Source organism: Talpa europaea, assembly GCF_964194135.1.
Source record: "Talpa europaea genome assembly, chromosome: 5".
NCBI lineage: Eukaryota > Metazoa > Chordata > Mammalia > Eulipotyphla > Talpidae > Talpa > Talpa europaea.
Genome location: NC_140071.1, coordinates 117,248,438 through 117,266,708, shown reverse-complemented (window position 1 = coordinate 117,266,708; position 18,271 = coordinate 117,248,438). Strand labels below are relative to the sequence as shown.

Genomic DNA, 18,271 nt, shown 5'->3' with positions numbered 1-18,271 from the left:
TTGTATGGGGAATATAAAAATAAAATTTAATTTAAAAAAATAAAATAAAATAAGTGCATCTTTGGCAGTTGAGGTTAAAGATCTTCTCCTAATGACTGGCATCAAAAAGGCTCTCATATATCAGACATATTCATGCTCTGCCATCAGCTAGGTATGTGATCTTCTTAACCCCTCACTGTAGCAACTACACACACAAGCAAGACTGTTGAAAAGGATCAAATGAAATTGCTCATTTGAAACCCTGAACATTGCTACTCTCTCATGGAAGTACTTATTAAGGATTAGTTCCCTTGGCTTCCAATAATGGTCACCCTGATATTCTTAGCCATATCTAAAGAAGATGGGTTGAGGAACAAAAACACAAGTGTGTTTGGCAAAGGAAAAGGTGAGAGCATAGTGACAACTGTGCTGACACAAATTTTAAACCAAGGAAAATTGATAAAATCTGGGTATAACATGAGGCACAAAATCAGGAATTCTGGAGTTCAAATTTGACCTTAATCTTTTCTAATATGAACTTGGTCAAGTCACCTATTCTCATAGGTAAAGGTTTTCATGAATACCAGTGGAAATAATATCTATAAATTACTTATTCCAGTCCCAGGAACATGATATGCTCAATAATGGTTATATATAATGTACTTTTTTATTACTAACAAAAACATTTTTAAATGTTACCCTCTTCAACACAATTTCCTTAAATGATGGTTTAAAGCACTGCATGGCCAGGGGCTAGATATTCAATAATGGAAAGAACAACATCTGCTATCATGATGGACTATTCCCCTTGGATACTGGTTGGGCAATTGGACTTATGCCAAAAATGACAAAAAATCATTGGTGTAATTTAATGTCACAGGTCTAAAGTTATCGTCATAAAAACAAATCAGAATATTTCTCCTTTTATAGGATGAAAATAGAAGCACTGAAAGAGCAATAATTTTGTGGGAGAATGAGAAAATTCTTGCATGAATAAGTACCCTGAGAAAATACATTCCTTGGAAGTGTAGAGCCAAAAGGATAGATCAGGATGATATGATTAGTTTTCATTTCAAAAAAGTGACAACTTTGGAAAACAGAAAAGTAAAATGTGAGAAGTTAACTTGAATTTTTATTTGAATGGGAAATTAGAACCAAAACAAAAAAATATGGTAGCAATAAGTTTATTAAGGTACATTTTTCCAAAAAAAGGAAGGCAATCCAGGAAGCAGGTAGTGTGTGCTAAACCCTGAAAGATGGAGATTTCATTCAAAATTGTTCAAGTGTGAGAGAAATCACTGTGCCAGTTTTTTAAGGGCACTTTTCAAAGTGCTAAAAAGCAGAAATACTATGTCACTCAAGTCAGGCAAGGTTGAGAATGCCCTGATACCTGGACTGAAAAGATTCTTGAGAATCAAAGGTGACTTCAAAGATCAATTTTGGGCAGTGGTCTCAAACTGTAACTACATCAAAATTTCCTGAAAGGTTTGGTGGCTGAACGCTACCCCTGCTATCCTGATTTGGTAGGTCTAAGGGGCACTCTGCTTCTATCAAATTCCTATGTGATGCTGTTCACTTTACTCCAGCTCACAGTTTTCTAGAACTGTGTTTAACAAACTGCGTGTTCTAAAATATTAATGTCATAGATGTTGTAGGGGAGTAGAAAAAGTAAAAAAGGGAAGAATTATGCCAATGATATTTTTCCTTATAAATTTATTTTTAGGTGTGTGGGTGGATGCTAATTTTTGTAGTTATAATGATTGCATGATAATTGGCATTTTCAAATTCTTACATAACGTACTACTTTTTCAATGATCCTTGAAAACTATTTTGTGTTCAGAATTACACTGAGTATTTGTGACATTTTTCAGTATTTGCTTTATACCATCATGTGAACCTTTGAGATTAAGACCCTAACAATATGATTGGCAAAGAGATTTCATTCAGATCCTCATTCAATAAACATTTACTGAGAGAGCGAGCACCTGCTGTGTACCAGGTTCCATGCAAGGCCCTGGTGTTACAATGGTAAACAAGACTCACCAGTTCCCTGCCTAAGGGAATTGACATGCTATTTGAGAAATCAAAGTACTAATAATAATGAAATAAACTTAATGGAATAATGGTATCATTCATAAAAAGAACAAAAGTTACTGGTAATTAAGACTGAGACAGCCACTCTAGAATTTTTAACTACTCTTCAAAGCTGTGACTTTTAAACAAGACCTAGAAAGTGAACAGAAATAAATGGAAGAACTGAGAGATTTGCATCCCAGGATAGGAGAACTTCAATAGAAAAAGCTAGAGGTTGGAAAGATCTTATTTTATTCAAGGCCAGAATAAAAAGGCCAGTGAGGATGGAGGAAATCAAGTGAAAAAAAGAATGAGAAGAAATGAATGTGAAGTCACTAAACAGAATGAAAACCAGAGTCAGTTCAGAACACCCACTCCTGAGCCTATGTCCTGAAAGGGGTATCTTTAAAGCAACATATTTATAATATATGTTATGGGGACAGTTGATGAAAGGGTGAAGAATTTGTAGCAATCCCAGTGACAACCACAGCAATACATAAAGAGATTGTTATGAACGTAATTATAATCTGCCCAAATTCACATGCTGAAGTCCTAGTACCTCATGCCTTAGAATATGAGGATGTTTGGGGATAGGGAGTTTAAGAAGGAATTTAAGCTAGAATGAGGGTAGGCCTAAACAAATAAGACTAATGTCCTTTAAAAGAGGATACAAGACCTCAGGAACACACAGAAGATAGACCCTATGAAGACACAGAGAAAATAATCATTGACACAACCAAGAAAGAGTGTTTAGAAGAAACTGGCTATGCTGAAAGCTTGGCCTTAGAATTCTAGCCTCCAGATTTATTAAAAAAAACTTGCTGGGCCTCCCCGGTGGCGCAGCGGAGTTGAGCGCTGGGTTGCGAAGCTGCCCGTGGCCTCTGCAGCGCCGGTTCGATCCTGGGCCATCGGCAAGGGTCCCACATGGCGCGCAGACCTCTCCTGCCGTGCCCACTGCTCCACTCAGTAGTGTATTTCATCAGTCTGCCTGTTCTGTTCCCCACTCTGGCTCTGGTGAATTCTCTCACCCTCCTGCGCTTCTGACTGTACCCAGAGCATGTATAAACAAAACAAACAAACAAACAAACAAATAAAAATACATGCCTCTATAAAAAACAAAACAAACAAACAAAAAAAAAACAACTTGCTGTTGTTTACTTGGTGTTTCTTTGTTATGGCAGGTCTATACTCCTAAGTTTTTCCCCAACTTTTCTCCTATTATTCTGTATCTCTGTCTCTGCTTACAGGCTATGGTAAGAAGTTTGGTTTGTATTTCTTTTTTTTTCTTTTTTCTTTTTTCTTTTTTTTGCGGGACCCTCGCCAGTGGCCGGGGAACCAACCAGTGCTGCAGAGGCTGCGGGCAGCCTCGTAGCCCAGCGCTCAACCGCTGTGCCACCAGGGGAGGCCCTGGTTTGTATTTCTTAATCAGCGAGCAGCTATCTAAGGTTTGAAGTAAGGAAATTATATGATCTGGATTATATAATCGCTCCAGCAGTTTCATGGACAATAAATTATAGGGAGTCAGCAGTACAAGAAGGGCTCTCATAAGAGACTGCTAGACTAGTCCACTTGAGAGATAGCAGTGTCCTGGAGGGTTGTGGGGGTGGGATGGGAAGCTAAGACCAAAAGGCACATGTGTGTAAATGATCACAGAGATAAGTTTAAAAAGTAACAATAAGCAGAGATACAATAATCTATTTATTGAAGGTCCACTATCTACCATGCAGGGGACTGGCTTTTTCCATTTTTTTTCCTATTTCATTGAAGTCCTACAACACCCTCTAAGCATAATACATCATGAGAATTTTATGAATCAGAAACTGAGATCACAGAGGTTAAATAATGTTATGCCACAGCCAGCATTATAACCCCCTTGAATTGATTTTCAAAGTATGTTCTAGCTTTACTACACTATATAATTTAAGGATAAGTCAATAAATTAATTACTTACCTAGTTTTCTATCTAATACACAACATACCCTACCTACAGTTCCTGTTTTGTTCTTCAGTATTTTCTGAACTATGTTCCTAAAGTCCTTACTATTCCTTTACTCTTATTCTTATTCCAGCCTGGGGTGAATCTGGTTTTTCTTTCCTTAATAGCAAAGACAAAAATCTTAATCTTCTTTGAAGTCACAAGTTAGTGCAGTGCTTCACATATAAGTGGTAAATAACTCTGTGTTTGATTGTGTTCCTAATATCATCCCAGTAATGCTTTCAAAACCTCCCAAAAGGAAAAATTACTGGGATTCATTTGTTACATCAGGTAGGCCAAAAATATTTCCCAATTAAAGCAGAAACTGTCTTATTTATATTTGTATCCTCTCCCAGTACTAATCTCAGGCTTTAAATGTAATAGGTTTCCAATAAATCAGTTTTCAATGAATAATGGTCGCTATGCAATTAGGAATAATTCTTAGAAACGCTTCATCTAACACTAGAGTTTAGGATGTTCAAATCAACCTTACTAAGAGAATAATTACATAGAAACCAGATAAATTTGAGCTTGGAAAGGCCTTTCATAATTTTATATGCATTTGTGTAACATCAAAGACACATTTTATTTTAAAAATTCTACTTTACGTCATTGGTAATAGCAAAACGGTTTTTAATCCCAAATACGGTAGACATATGTAAAGCAAACAATCTTTTAAAAAAGTAGCCAAGAGCACCAAGATCAAATGCTGGGGAATATTCCCATCATATTGATGGACCTAATTTGCTTGGAAAGTAGGAAGGCAATTAACAATGTATCAGATCATTTTCTACTGTTCACATTACTTTAGCTGTATAGACCTAGTCAAAGGATATGACTTTTTAATTATTTATCCAATAACAGCGTCTAATTTGCTGTCACAAAGGGACAAAGACCTAAGCTATTTGCTGATGTTGAAACCAGTGAAGCCTCACTCTCCACATTTCCTCCCCAGCTATCTACTTAAGGAAATATGTCATTTCAGCCACCTAAATCTAGACATCCAGCTACATTTCATAAAACATTATTGATGTGTCTCCAAAAATCAAGACAAAAAGTATTTAAGAACTCCAACAGTGACAACAAGAAATCTTAAATTAAATATTTAAAGAAATATTTAGTTTCATTAGCCACTTAGGAAATTTTGGAATACTACTTTCCCTGAATATTAAACAAAGACTAGACAGCCAAAGATTTCCACAAGAAAGCAGAAAACTAGAGCATCTTACTTTGATGACATTAAAGTTTTGTGCCTTCTATATTCTAGGATCCTTCTATCAATGCAGGCCACTTTTTAAATGGTTAAAAACATCTAATAAATAAGAAAAGCATTAAACAACAAAATGTGGGCAAAAATATAAAAATGCAGTTCACAGAAGGAAAATTTTCCATGATAATATGTCCGGCCACACTGAAAATCAGAGAAATTCAGATTATGTCACAATAAAATACCATTTCAAGTATTCTGCAGCCTATTTGTATCTTATCTATATCTATATCTATATTTATATCTATATCTATGTTAACTGTTGAAGGGTTTGTGGATCCTGAATCTCATATTCATTGTAAATGGGAGCTGGAATTTGCAAAACCACCACAGAAAACAGTTTGGTGTTCTCTCATCAAGTTGAACTCCCACTTACACTAAGATCCAGAAAAATCCATTCTTGGATATATATGCATAAAAAACTCTTGCACATTTACAGCAAGAAATTTGGGCCAGAATATTCACAGTAACACAATCTTGGATATAAGCAAATTGCCTACTGCCAACAGAGCAGATGAATAAACTGGAATATCACACAGTAGTTAAAATGAAGGATCAGTAACAATATGCAACAATGAAAAAGAATCATAGCAACACACCATTAAGTGAAAAAGTACCAAAAGATTATATATGACAAGTTCAAAACAATAAGATTTTAAAATGTAAATGTACTTAATTAAAAAATAAAGTTGAACTAAAGTGATATTCAAGGAAATGTTAACAATTTTAAAAGAAGGATTCAGAATGGTGGTTACTTTGGGTGAAGATAGGAAGATAGGATGATGGAGACCACATAGCAACATGAAAATTGCCACCAAGGTTGTGCTGTCTGATGATTTAACTGGTATGTATATTATATTACAGTAAGGAAATGAATAGCTGGATGGATAAAAAAGTTATGTGTGATTTTATAATGAAAGTATGTCACAAACCAAGAATTATTAATTCAGAATCCAATTCTATGCACCAGGAATTTTTAAAAAATAAACATAAAAAATATCTAGGGAATAATACAGTTATTTGTTTGAAGATATACAAATGGTAGTTGATGTATTTTGTCATCTAAAAGAAAACTAAAATGCTAATGAAATATCATCTAAGTGTCCCCCATGAAAGTAACAGCTATACACAGAGTTTATAATGCCTACTCAGGAAACACCAAATACATTTTGCATATTATTGCCCTAAAGAAAATGCAAATATATGACAGCCCTAGTTTATCTTCCTTTATTAAATCCAGACCATAAGAAAGTAAACGTGTGTTCTGGATTTTATAGTTTCTTATTTTCTTTTTTTTTTTTTTAATAGAGGCATGTTTTATTTATTTATTTGTTTGTTTGTTTGTTTGTTTTGTTTATACATGCACTGGATACAGTCAGAAGCGCGGGAGGGTGAGAGAATTCACCAGAGCCAGAGCGGGGAGCAGAGCAGGCAGAAGGACCGAAGTACACTGCTGAGGGGAGCAGCGGGCGGCAGGAGAGGTCTGCGCGCCATGTGGGACCCTCCTCCGGGTGGCCGGGGAGCAGCCAGGGATCAAACCGGCGCTGCAGAGGCTGCGGGCAGCTTTGCAACCCAGCGCTCAACTGCTGCGCCACCGGGGAGGCCCTATAGTTTCTTATTTTCTAAAGAGGATCTTTCTTTCAGTTATCCTTTCCCTCCCATTAACATGAAATTATACTCCACTGTACACAAACATGTCATAGTATGTCTAATCTTAAAAAAAAAAGACATTCCCCTTTTCTTCTTCCCTTTCATATTTAAACTTCTTGACAAAAGCTATACACACTGCCTCAAATTCTTCCTTTTAGTATTCACTTCATCATCTATTATATTCTGATTTAATGCTTAGGACCCAAAAAATCTTTTTTGTAATGTCATCATTTTCCCTTCTCTACAGCAAAGCTCCCACAAACTTAAAAAAATAATCTATCTCCCATCAAAACCAATTTTGATTCTATTTCTCCTTCCATTTACCTCACCATAAAAAGTACCCTTACCAGTTCTCTTTACACACACATACACACACACACACAATCTGCTCTATGTATCATGAGTTAATTTCTTTTTAAGATTCCACCAAAAAGTGTGATAATTTGATGTTTGTCTTTGTCTGACTTATCTCACTTAATATAGTGCACTCAAGATCCACCCATGTTGTTGTAAATGACAGGTATTTCTGCCTTTTTCCTGGCTGAATAGTAGTCCATTATATACACACATGTTGATTTTATATTTATGTAATTATAATTAATAATCATGTTTTACATATTAAATTATATTACACCTTTCTATCCGTTCATCAGTCAATGAACACTTAGGTTGTTTCCGTGTCTTGGCTTGTAAATAATGCTTCAATGAATATGTGGGTGCAGCCACTATGGAAAAGAGTATAGAGTTTCTTCAGAAAATTAAAAAATAGAACCTAACATATGATCCAACAATTTCACATCTGTGTATTTATCAAAAAGAAACAAAAACACTAGCTTCAAAAGATATTTCCCATTCTCTCTTGATCCTATCCAGCACACTTTCACACATCAACTGACAAATGCTACTCTTCTCAACAGCATGGAAGATATAATAATGCTAACTTTAGCGGTTAATTTTACATTCTTAATCTGTCAGTAGCATTAAATGCAACTGAGCAATCTTACCTCCTATTTGAAATGCCCCCTTTTTTTTTTAACTTAGTATCCAGTATACACTCTTTAAGATTTTCTTCTAACCTCAAAGTTCAATCCTAGGATCAAGATTTCTCCTCCTCTCTCCATCTTTAAACAGTAGAGACTTCAGAGCTCAATATGTGTACTTCTTTCATATCAGTCTTCATCTTATGGTGATCTCTTTAGTCTTGTAACTGTCAATATCATATGTACATGACATATCCTTCATCCATGCACTCAGGCTGACCTCCACTTAATATCTACTAAGCATCTCAAGTTTAACACATCTACATATAAATTGCTCATCCACACTCTTAAGTCTGCCTCTGCCACAGTCTGGCAATTTCATTTTTCTAGGTGTTCAAGTCAAAAACTTTGAAGTTAGACATGACACCTCCCTTTTTCTCACATCCCACATTCTAGCTGTCATCAGTGGACTAGAACTTCGAAATATAGCCAGAAGCAAACCAGTTCTTACAAATTTACAAACTTCTTTGCTCGGTCAAATTGTCCATCATCTTTTGCTTGGTTTATTGCAAAATCCTCTTTGCATTTGCTCTTGACCCTGACTACCTGTTCTCAATAAAGCAACTAAGGCAAGCCTCTGAAATTTATCCAGTTTAGTTCTTTTGGCCACTGTAAACTTCCAATCATGTCTGATATGACTCAGAGTAAAAGCAAAGTTCTTACCAGCCTATAATATTTTACCCAAATTCTTCCATTTCTCAGCCCTGTTCAACATCATTGCCTGACTCTGTCTTCCATGTGTATTATGTCCCTGCACAGAGTTCCTTCCAACCTGAAGACTAAACCTAAATGTGGTTTAAGCTATTACTTACTCAAAATTATTGTTCACAGGTCACCTCAATGAAATCTTTCCTAACTACCCTGGTTGAAACTGAACCTGCTTTATATTTTTCTATAGGTATTATCAATATCTGACATACTCTATATTTTACTTTTTTCTGTCTCTTTCACTAGAGTGTCATTCATTAAAGCAGGGGATTGCATTGCTTTTGTTTAATAATATATCTCCAGTGCCATCCTAGCACAATGCCTGGCACAAATAATGTGATTCATAAAAAAGTGATCAAAAGTGAGTGAAATGTAATTATCTCCAGATAGCCAGCTTTATCTTACTTAAAATCAGGGAAGAATGTCTAAGAGGTGTCACATTCCTTCTTCCTAAGAAACTCCATTCTCTTGACTTCTATAACTTCACACTCTGCTAGTGTATTTTCTTTTGCTTCGTCAATTGTTAACGTACCTTGCAACATGGTCCTAGGCTATTTTTTTCTTGTCTTTCAATACACCTATCTAGACACTGATTTTCAATGACTCTCTGACATTCAGATAGGTACAGTCACTAAGATGTCATGCTTGTACATTCACTTTAATATATCCAAAGATGAACTGCTGATTTTGCCCTTACTCTAAATGTTCCTCCTCTTATCCTCCCCAATTTAAATAACATTGCCCTCTTGCCCAGTTTCTCAAAATAAAAATCTGGGAAACTTTTTTTTTTCTCCCTGTCCTTTACCACCCATATTAAATTCTTCCATCATTAACTCTTCGTTGAATTATAGTTCCAAAACATACCTTATATCCATCTCTACCACATGAACCAAATTATTCCAAGCCATCACTAACTTAATAGAGAAAACCAAAAAACAAGCATTATCACTGGCTTTCTTCATTCCAATATTTCCATACCTCCTTATCTAAGTCTTCGTGTAGTAGCCAGAAGGGTTACATCATTATCTAAGTCATAGCATGTCATCCCCTCCACTAAAAATGCCAGCAACTTCCATCTTTGCTAAAAAAGATAACCTAAGCTCCTTTATAGGATCCTCAAAGGCCTTGCACATTTTCTCCTCTGATTACCATGGCCCTGTGAGATTCTTCTCTTGCCTTCCAACTACCAGCACACTGGAATCCCTTCATTTATTATCTATTTCTGGATCTTTACTTTGCTATTTTTTTTTTTCCTACCTGACAACTATTTTTGCCTACCTTTTCCACATCTGGCATCTTCAGGTCTCAACTTAAAAGACTTCCTTGACAACCATATCTGAAATAGATCCCTTCCCCAATTTACTGTCTCTCTTAGCATGCTATTTGGTGGTACCACAGCTGTAGCTTTAATTATGTTGTTATTTGTTTCTTTATTATTCTTATCTCTCTATCCTGCTTAGCAATAAAGTTCATGAGTTTCTGTGTCTGCTTCATAATTATATCTTCACAACCTAATATCCTTCCTGACACACAGTGGTCTTTTGATGTCTGTTTATTGGTTCAGTAAATGAATGAATATTACCAATCAGAAGAGAATGAAATTTTATTTTTCTGTTGCCTTGTGGATTTGAAGTTTTATTTTTCATCTATATACTTCAAAAAATATATTCTCTGTTGGCATTCAATTATAAAACTAGCACATTACACATTAATTTTTAGGTGGATGTAGATCATTTAAAAACATTGCAAGGATATTTCTGTTTGTGTAGGGAAATTAATTCAAATTTACCTAAGTATATGCAACCGTCTATGTTTGCTTTCCCATTTTAAATGTTATCGAAGATTTAGAATAAAAGTTCTCATTTTGTTCCTATAGGGGAAATGCAGTTTTGCTTATTTTAATGACTTATTTACTTAGTAACAAGAAGGTATGTTAATGAAAATGTGGCTTTTGGTAAACAGAAGGATACAAGAAAGCTTTAGAAGTGGATGGAGAAGACACCATCTGCCTCACTAGAGGTTTAAAGATGGAGGTGTGAATTGTAGTCTTGTCAATACTAGTTGTTGGGTCCTTGGGCAATACTTTGGAAATTTTCTCAGCCTCCTCTTTAACAGAGGGGTAATGCCAGTCATGCTCATGTCTTTGTCTTTTTCTGTTAATTTTAGTAGATACTGTATGTGAAAAATATTTTCAAAACTATGGAGGATTCGACCAATGTGAAGTCCTACAATGTTGGTGAGCAACCTGATAAAATTGACCCTGATGTTCCTCTCCCATTTCAGAGAGGTTGTGTAAAATGATACAAGCTAATCATCAATATTTGAATCATTTTATTATTCCAGATCATAGGCCTTAAAAGCCTGAGCTGCACAAAACATTGTGTAATGCTTCAATAAAGGAAAATAAGTAAGGATTGACTGCCTAAACTCTCTCCAGGTGTTTAGTATCTTAGCAATGCAGTTTTAAGTAGTCTTAAACAGAGTTGAAAGGGACTAAGAGCACAGGGGAGTGATCTCCCAGCTCCTTTGTGGAAGGGGTCACGTGTGTGCCACTTCTAAGCAGGTGCAAGCTACTTCGGGATGACAGCGGAGTGATTTGTCCAAGGCCAAAATAACTTCTACCCTTCAGATGTCCTGATCTAGCTTCTCTCACCATGCCTCCTTCCTTTTCCTCTCACCTTTTCCCCTTTTCTTCTCCAATGGGAGAATGTGAGGGACAAGGCAGAGGAGATCCTAGAGGGATAAAAGGAAGAGAACAAAAATTGTTCCTTTCATTTCTCTGTTGCAAGCTGTGCTGCTGAGTTAAAAATATGTAATTTAGGTTCCAAATCTATTTCAACCCCTGCCTGGCCTACTGAGCAATCACAAACCATCCAATTTTAATTCAAATCTTTGCTTTTAGCTTTATTTCAAATGGAACACAGCTAAGTTGTATAAACAGACATAAAGTAAATGCTCCACAAAGAGCAGAAGTAGGATTAAAGGAACCAGGAAGTAAATCTGTATTTATAGCATACTGGACAAAATCTGAATTATTTTCATTTTATTTTTAAAATGCCAAACTTTCCACAAAGTATAAAATGTCAGAGGGGCTCAAACTTGTGGCCTCCGAAAATCAGCACTAAAAAAGTTTTCTTATTATTTCAGTAATGCTCATTTTATACTATATTGTAAACAAATTACACATTTTCTGCAGGTGAGAATTACTGTTCTTCTGGCACATTTGGAATACTACACATTTATAGAGAATGACCCACTTCTAAAAAATGAATCACATTTAACACAAATATTTATGAACAGAGCCAAAAAATGTCCTATATAGTAAGTGTTTAATGATTAATCAACTGCTAGCACTTGAAGGGGTGAACTGAACCCCCTCTCATAAAGCTATAAAAGTATCTCCAAGTGGGTAATGCAGATCCCTTGAGAGTGACAAGTAAGATGACTAATAATGCCCTTGAGACATGTCAGTGGTACTGCAACTAACCAAAATCCAGTAATGGCTTATATAGATTGAGTGCACTCATTTCATAGTTTACTTAATATTAAGGGAGAGGGTAACTGGTGAAAAGGATCCACCTACAATAGATCCCTCCTTCTTTTTGAATTATAACTTGCATTAAAACTAACTGGGCAGATATTAATGTTCAACATTTAATAATAAAACCAATAGCTTCAATTATAACTTTTCACTTTAATTTATGTTCAGGTATATCAATTCTCTAATAAATATTTAAACATGTGACTTTATAGTTCACATATTTTTTTCTTTCCTTGAGATGTCAAGTTTAAAACCTTTATGGACATATAAATCCTCTTTTATTGATATAATAGAGTCTTAAATGATATCACATCATCTGAAACATTGTCCAGGAAATTATTTTTGATTAGTTATAATTTCTCTCTCCCTCATGAAAGATCATGTATTGACAAATGATTCACTTTTATAATAAAGACTTTTTTCATATTTGCATAATGGCAAATGCAGTGCTAACTAAGTATACTAGCCCCTGGCCAGACAGCATGTAAAGGGCCAGGAAAATCTTTTATTCTTCTCAATCATATTTATAATTGTCAACATACAAAGATTAAATTAATGTCTTCAAATGTTCCCTATATCCTCTTAATTAAACCCAGAAAAAAGTGGTGTGGAGTCAGAAGCCCTGACCCCTACCTATCATTATGCCATATGTCCCTGTAAAAACTATGTCCCTTTTCTAATCCTCAGTATCTTTGTTAAAATGAACAACATGTGATAGATTTCCAAGGATTCATCCAGCTCTACTACATCCAATTCTATTTTATCTCCAACAGTCCTTTCTCTCCTGGGACTCCACTCCTAAATCATATCTAATGTGGTCTTTCCTAGGAGGAAAATCCTGTTCCCATTCTTTTACTTACTTCATGCTCCCACCATCTTATCTCCTGCACACTTTCCGTAAGAAGCTTAAATTTCTCTGCACTTCTAATATTGCATGATATTCATTATATAGTATCTGATATCATCCCCAATATTGCATAGGTTCATCTCTTAAGTACGCAACCTGACCTGGGTTCCTATCCTGCCTATACCACTTACCAACTGTGAACTTAGATCGGTCATTTCACTTCCCAAGCTTCAATTTCTTCATCTGTAAAATAAGGGTACTAATAGCTTTCTCTCAGGATTGTGAAAGCTAAAAACTAATGCCTGTAAAATGTCTGGTATGTATGAACATTTAAATAAGTAAATAATCATTGGCAGAGATTGTTATTCTTACTTCTAGAATAGGAGCTCCTCTAAGATAGAGTCTAAGCCTCGTTCAATTCATTTCCTAAAGGGTAACTTAGTGTAAACAACAAGAACTTGATGGAAGACCTGGGCAAACACTTCCATTGAGACCCTACCAAGTCACCTGTCCTCTCTGAACTGGACTGAGAGGGTGTTTGAAGTTAAGGAAAAAATATCTTGAGATTTTGTAAACAGAGTGTCTAGCACAATGCCTGCCACACAGATTCCCTTTATATAAACAAAGGGGATGTGGATGTGAAAAAGAGCAACAATACTGTTAATAGCTATGCCTCAACCAGATCCTTTACAAATATTTACTGAAGGAGAAAAGAAATCCACAACACCTCTGACTCCTAAGTTTAGGAGGGAAGAAAATGTCACCTCTCCAAATAAAATAAAAAATCATCCCACTGTAGAAGATAACAGGAAAGGACTAGGTTCTCTAGCAGAGCAGGCAGCTTTGTGTCCCAGATTCATGTCCTAGGTAGAACACGGCCAGCCAAGGTTTTGGCAGTGGGACAGAAACCACGCGGGAGGACAGAGGACTTGGATCAGCTGCCTCAAGTGCAACCTGCTCTGAGCAAAGTGGTCAGGTTCGGGAACTCCATTCTTAGGGAGAAGTATAATGCTAAAACTGAGCCGGGAGAGTTCGTGTTTTTGACTCTCCCCTCCAACCTCCCCCACCCAGCAGTCAGGTCCCCGGAGGTAATTAGTGTGGGGGAGAGGCAAAGCTCCTGAGGGGGCAGGGAGATGGGAAAGTGCTGGTGGGGGCGGCCTTCTTGTCAGAGGTCTCATCAAGAGAGGAGAGAGAGAGAGAGAAAAAGCATGGGGGGAGGGGTTGGAGGGAGGGAGAGAGATTATTTTTGAACGCGAGGCATACCTAATGATATTCCTACAGACAGACAGACAGGCAGACTCAAAGGGACAGACAGGACACACTTGAGCGTTTGAAATCGTTCATACCCCCAAATCCAGGACGCAGCCTGTTGTCATAACCATCGAGTAAACTGTCCAGGATGCGGGTAAAATTTTCCGGGCATAATTTCTCGTCCTTTTGGTCCTGTCCTGGGGATTCGTTTAAACTGCAAACACACACATACACAAAAACGGGGCTAAGGGGGTTATTTTAAGAATGCATCAGAGAACAGGTGGAAACAGTTTACCTTTCTAGAGAGTCGATTGCCCCAAGCAAAGGAGGTAGGGGCTGAGGGATCCGGAGGAGAGTAGCGGTCAGGAAAAGCACACCCCGTGCACACACACACCCCTATGTCCACGCTCTTGCACTCTTGCTTCTCCAGCTCTCCGCGTCTACGCGGTCACAGAAAAGCCTGGCTGTGGCCCCTGACCTCCAGCGGTGATAAGAGGGTCTGGTTTTCACAGGAGAGGGGGGCAGCCAGAGTGGCCTGGGAACTAACTGGTCACTTCTCCACTATCCCCTTGCGCCCCCTCACCGCAGGGAACTCACCAAGCCGCCAGGCACAAGAAGTGCAGGAGGGCGAAACTGATGCCGGAGGATGCCGCAATCGTGGTTACCTTCTTGGCAGAAATCATCTTTGCAACATGCCATACTTTAAACCTGTTCACGTTTCCAGGCTCTCAAGATGCCCTGAGCAGGGTGCGGGGCGAGGGCAGAGGCTTTCCGCGGCGTGCGCACACTCGCGCGCTCACACTCGCCCGCGCTCACACTCGCCCGCGCTCAGCCAACCCGAGCCGCGGTGGGCGCGTGTGTGCACGCGGGCCAGGGGGAGGCGGAACCTGCCTTTCCTCGCCCCCTCCTTTTCTCGCTGAGCTCTCTCGATGTGTATGGAGAGCTAAGTATACGGCTCCACACCCTTTCGTGCCCGCACCCTGAAGCTTCCAGGATTAACTTTGGGGCTGTTGCCCTGCAGAGCTCAGCAACTTCTTTCCGACCTTCCTATCTGCGGAACAGGACCGGGTCCACCGCCCCTCGTCGCGCCCGCACCCCTCACCCCAAGTGGTCCTCACACACAGCTTTGCTCAGCCACCACGTCTCCCTCCTGCGCTCACCCAAACTCTCTTGGGGTTTGGATCTAACCAAAGAAGCTCCTCCATCCGTAGGTTGATCGAGGACCCCCGTTTTTACCCATTTTTCAAGGCTGAAGTTGGAGAAATGGTGGACTATGACAGCGATTGTTGGGCGTGGGGAGGGCAGACTTGGTGAGGAGAGGGGATCAAGTTGGATAGAATTAACTTTTGAGATTCCCCCTGCAGGTGCTGGGGCCAGCAGCGAAAAGAGAAGAGATTCTGCATGGTAGGGGGGTTGGATTCAAGTAAGGGCTCTTGCCAAACTGTTAGAAAGTGGATTTGAACCTCAACCCACTTGCCAAGCGTATTGATGTAAAGATACCAAATTCCATTACTATACCTGCCCGCTTCTGACACACACACGCACCCTCTGCTTTGCTATTCCAGGCTTCTCTGGAAAGGAGGAAAGATGTGGAAACAAAATCAGTTTCATTTCCCGGGACACTAAGCGATCTAGTCTTTCATAATAAAGCTAATAGACTTCCAGATAGTGATTGTTTTAGGAGGAAAGAATGACTGGGGTGAGGAAGAAAAAAAGAAAATGTGTGAGAGGGAGAGAGGAGAGGAGAGGTATGGAGGGGAACACTAAAGATTTGAAAGGGAATACTAAACACTCTTTTTTTTGTGTTTTAACAGAGGTAAACACTCCCAACACACCTTATTTTGGAGCATTATTTATCCATGGATAAAAGGTGTCTTTCCCATTAATAGTGATGCATGTGGAAATTTTCATATGATGGTTCAATGACCTGAGTAATTTTCATATTAGATCCCTGTAACCAGTCACCGCCAATTAATTGTGTTGTTTTAAACTTTGATGGCTTGTTCAACTTTGGATTCTGATGGACTGATTTGCTATGGAAATAATCAAACCAACAAAGTTTGAGATTTTGTTTGTTTGCTTCAATTTCCTGACTAAAGTTTTCCTTACAAAGGGGAGTCTTTTTTTGATTGCCAGAAGTGCATAATCGCTGGAGGTATGTGCTCTCACTGTGTTCTGCATTGATTCCTTCATGGTATTGATGATACTTTATCACAAATTCCATCTGTTCTATTCTCTTGAAGACTGTAATCTTGAGGCTGTTTATTTGTTCTCTTATTACAGTGCATTGCTCATAGAACAAGGACAGTATATATTTATTGAATGAAAAACTAGATTAATGAAATTGTTGATCCCAGATCCATCTTAATTAATTTGGATGAAAATCAAGTTCACTCTTTGGTGAAAAATAATATGTACTATGAAAGTATTGATCTCCACAATTCTCCACATAAAAGCTGATAGTACATGATGTCATATTATTTCTCCAACCTTAATAATACCTTATAAATTCTAAAACCTAAATCAGTATTCCCTATTTTTCCTTTTAATTTCTGTTTAAAATAACACAGATTATCAAAAAATAAATGATAGAAAATAATGGCCATGGGACAAAAAATTTCATGGTGTCAAAGATAAACTCCAGTTTTAAATACATGAAACTAATGCCTTCAAAGTGATAAGGTTCCTCTCTCCAGTGTAGCTATTTCCAATTATATTTTTAAACTCTTATCTACTATTTAAAAACAACTGAGAGTAATAGTGGAGACATTTCTAACTCATTTTATTTCACAGTCTTTTATTTATACTTCTCTTTGTATTGCTTAAAGAAGCTATATGTTGGATTTTACTGTCTGAAATCTTTTTAAATGATGTATTTTCACTATGAGTTTTAAAATGAATCCAACAATCAAAAAGCTACAGTTTACCTTTATTACAAATATCATTATGAATGCTATTGTTTTCCATATAAAATAATATGGCCCAGATTGTGAGTAAATGCTTCTGATTACTTGTATATGACTGTGCAGAAATAGAAAGGTTTTAAAATTATAACTATAACTTCTTTTCTTAAAGTTATATAACTCTTTGATTGCCTTGTTTAATAGAATTTGAAATGGGTTCAAGTACACTATCATCAAACATCATTATGTGAAGGCAGTCACATGTTATAAATTTATCATAAAGACTATATTTGACTTGATAGAATGTAAACAATATATATGGGCCTGGTGTTAAAGTTAGAATGATATACTTCAGAATCCACAATGCCTGTGAAATACCCTGGAAATTAATACAAAATTTGTATTTATGTAAGTGTATGCATTTTGCTTGATAATTTTCATCAGATTCTCAAAGGCTATGGACATCTGTCATGGAGTAATATTTTAATATAAAATATGACATAAGTAGTAGAACAATCAACCTAACAAGTGAACAAATATTCATAACTAATGTGTGACAAACATCTCTAATCCACTTAAAAGCTGTAGAATGTTGCCAATTTCTATAGGTTATTATGTGGCTCTTCAATCTATATTGAAAGTACTCAGCCTCATTTATCGTCAATTTATCAATGTTCAACTATGTACTAAAAATTTCAGTTGATAATAAAATGAATAATTCGAAAAGATTAAATTTGTTTTTTCTCTTCCATCGCTACTAACTGGTAAATACTGAACCAATTTTAGATTTTGAGAACAGTCATAATGTAAATTGCGGCTTTAAATTATGAGGGCTTGTAGATATACAACTATAACACTGAAATATTTTGGTTCCAAAAATATAGAAGATATGCACAATATAGAATTGGAATATAAAATATGGAAGAATATAGAATTGACTATTTTTATATTAATATATTTTATTCCCCCATATATTAAGCATAGGTGAGAATTGTTTTAATGCTAATTATACCTTTCTTTATTTGTATATAAACAGT

The 18,271-nt window shown here is 37.0% G+C and overlaps 1 protein-coding gene across 3 annotated transcripts in view; it reads right to left on the bottom strand.

The window, feature by feature from the left end:
• GABRA4 (gamma-aminobutyric acid type A receptor subunit alpha4) overlaps positions 1–15,014 on the bottom strand; it is a gene marked incomplete at both ends in the record, with an annotated part of 64,944 nt that extends 49,930 nt beyond the window's left edge. For 2 of the 3 annotated variants that reach the window (XM_084233190.1, XM_084233192.1), the window contains 2 exons: positions 14,427–14,545; positions 14,929–15,014. In XM_084233190.1, the coding sequence (XP_084089316.1) occupies positions 14,427–14,545; positions 14,929–15,014 (205 nt within the window). Of the gene's footprint in view, positions 1–14,426; positions 14,546–14,928 lie in introns of those variants that run through there. The other variant, XM_084233191.1, reaches the window with a different exon arrangement.
• Positions 15,015–18,271: the final 3,257 nt, after the last annotated feature.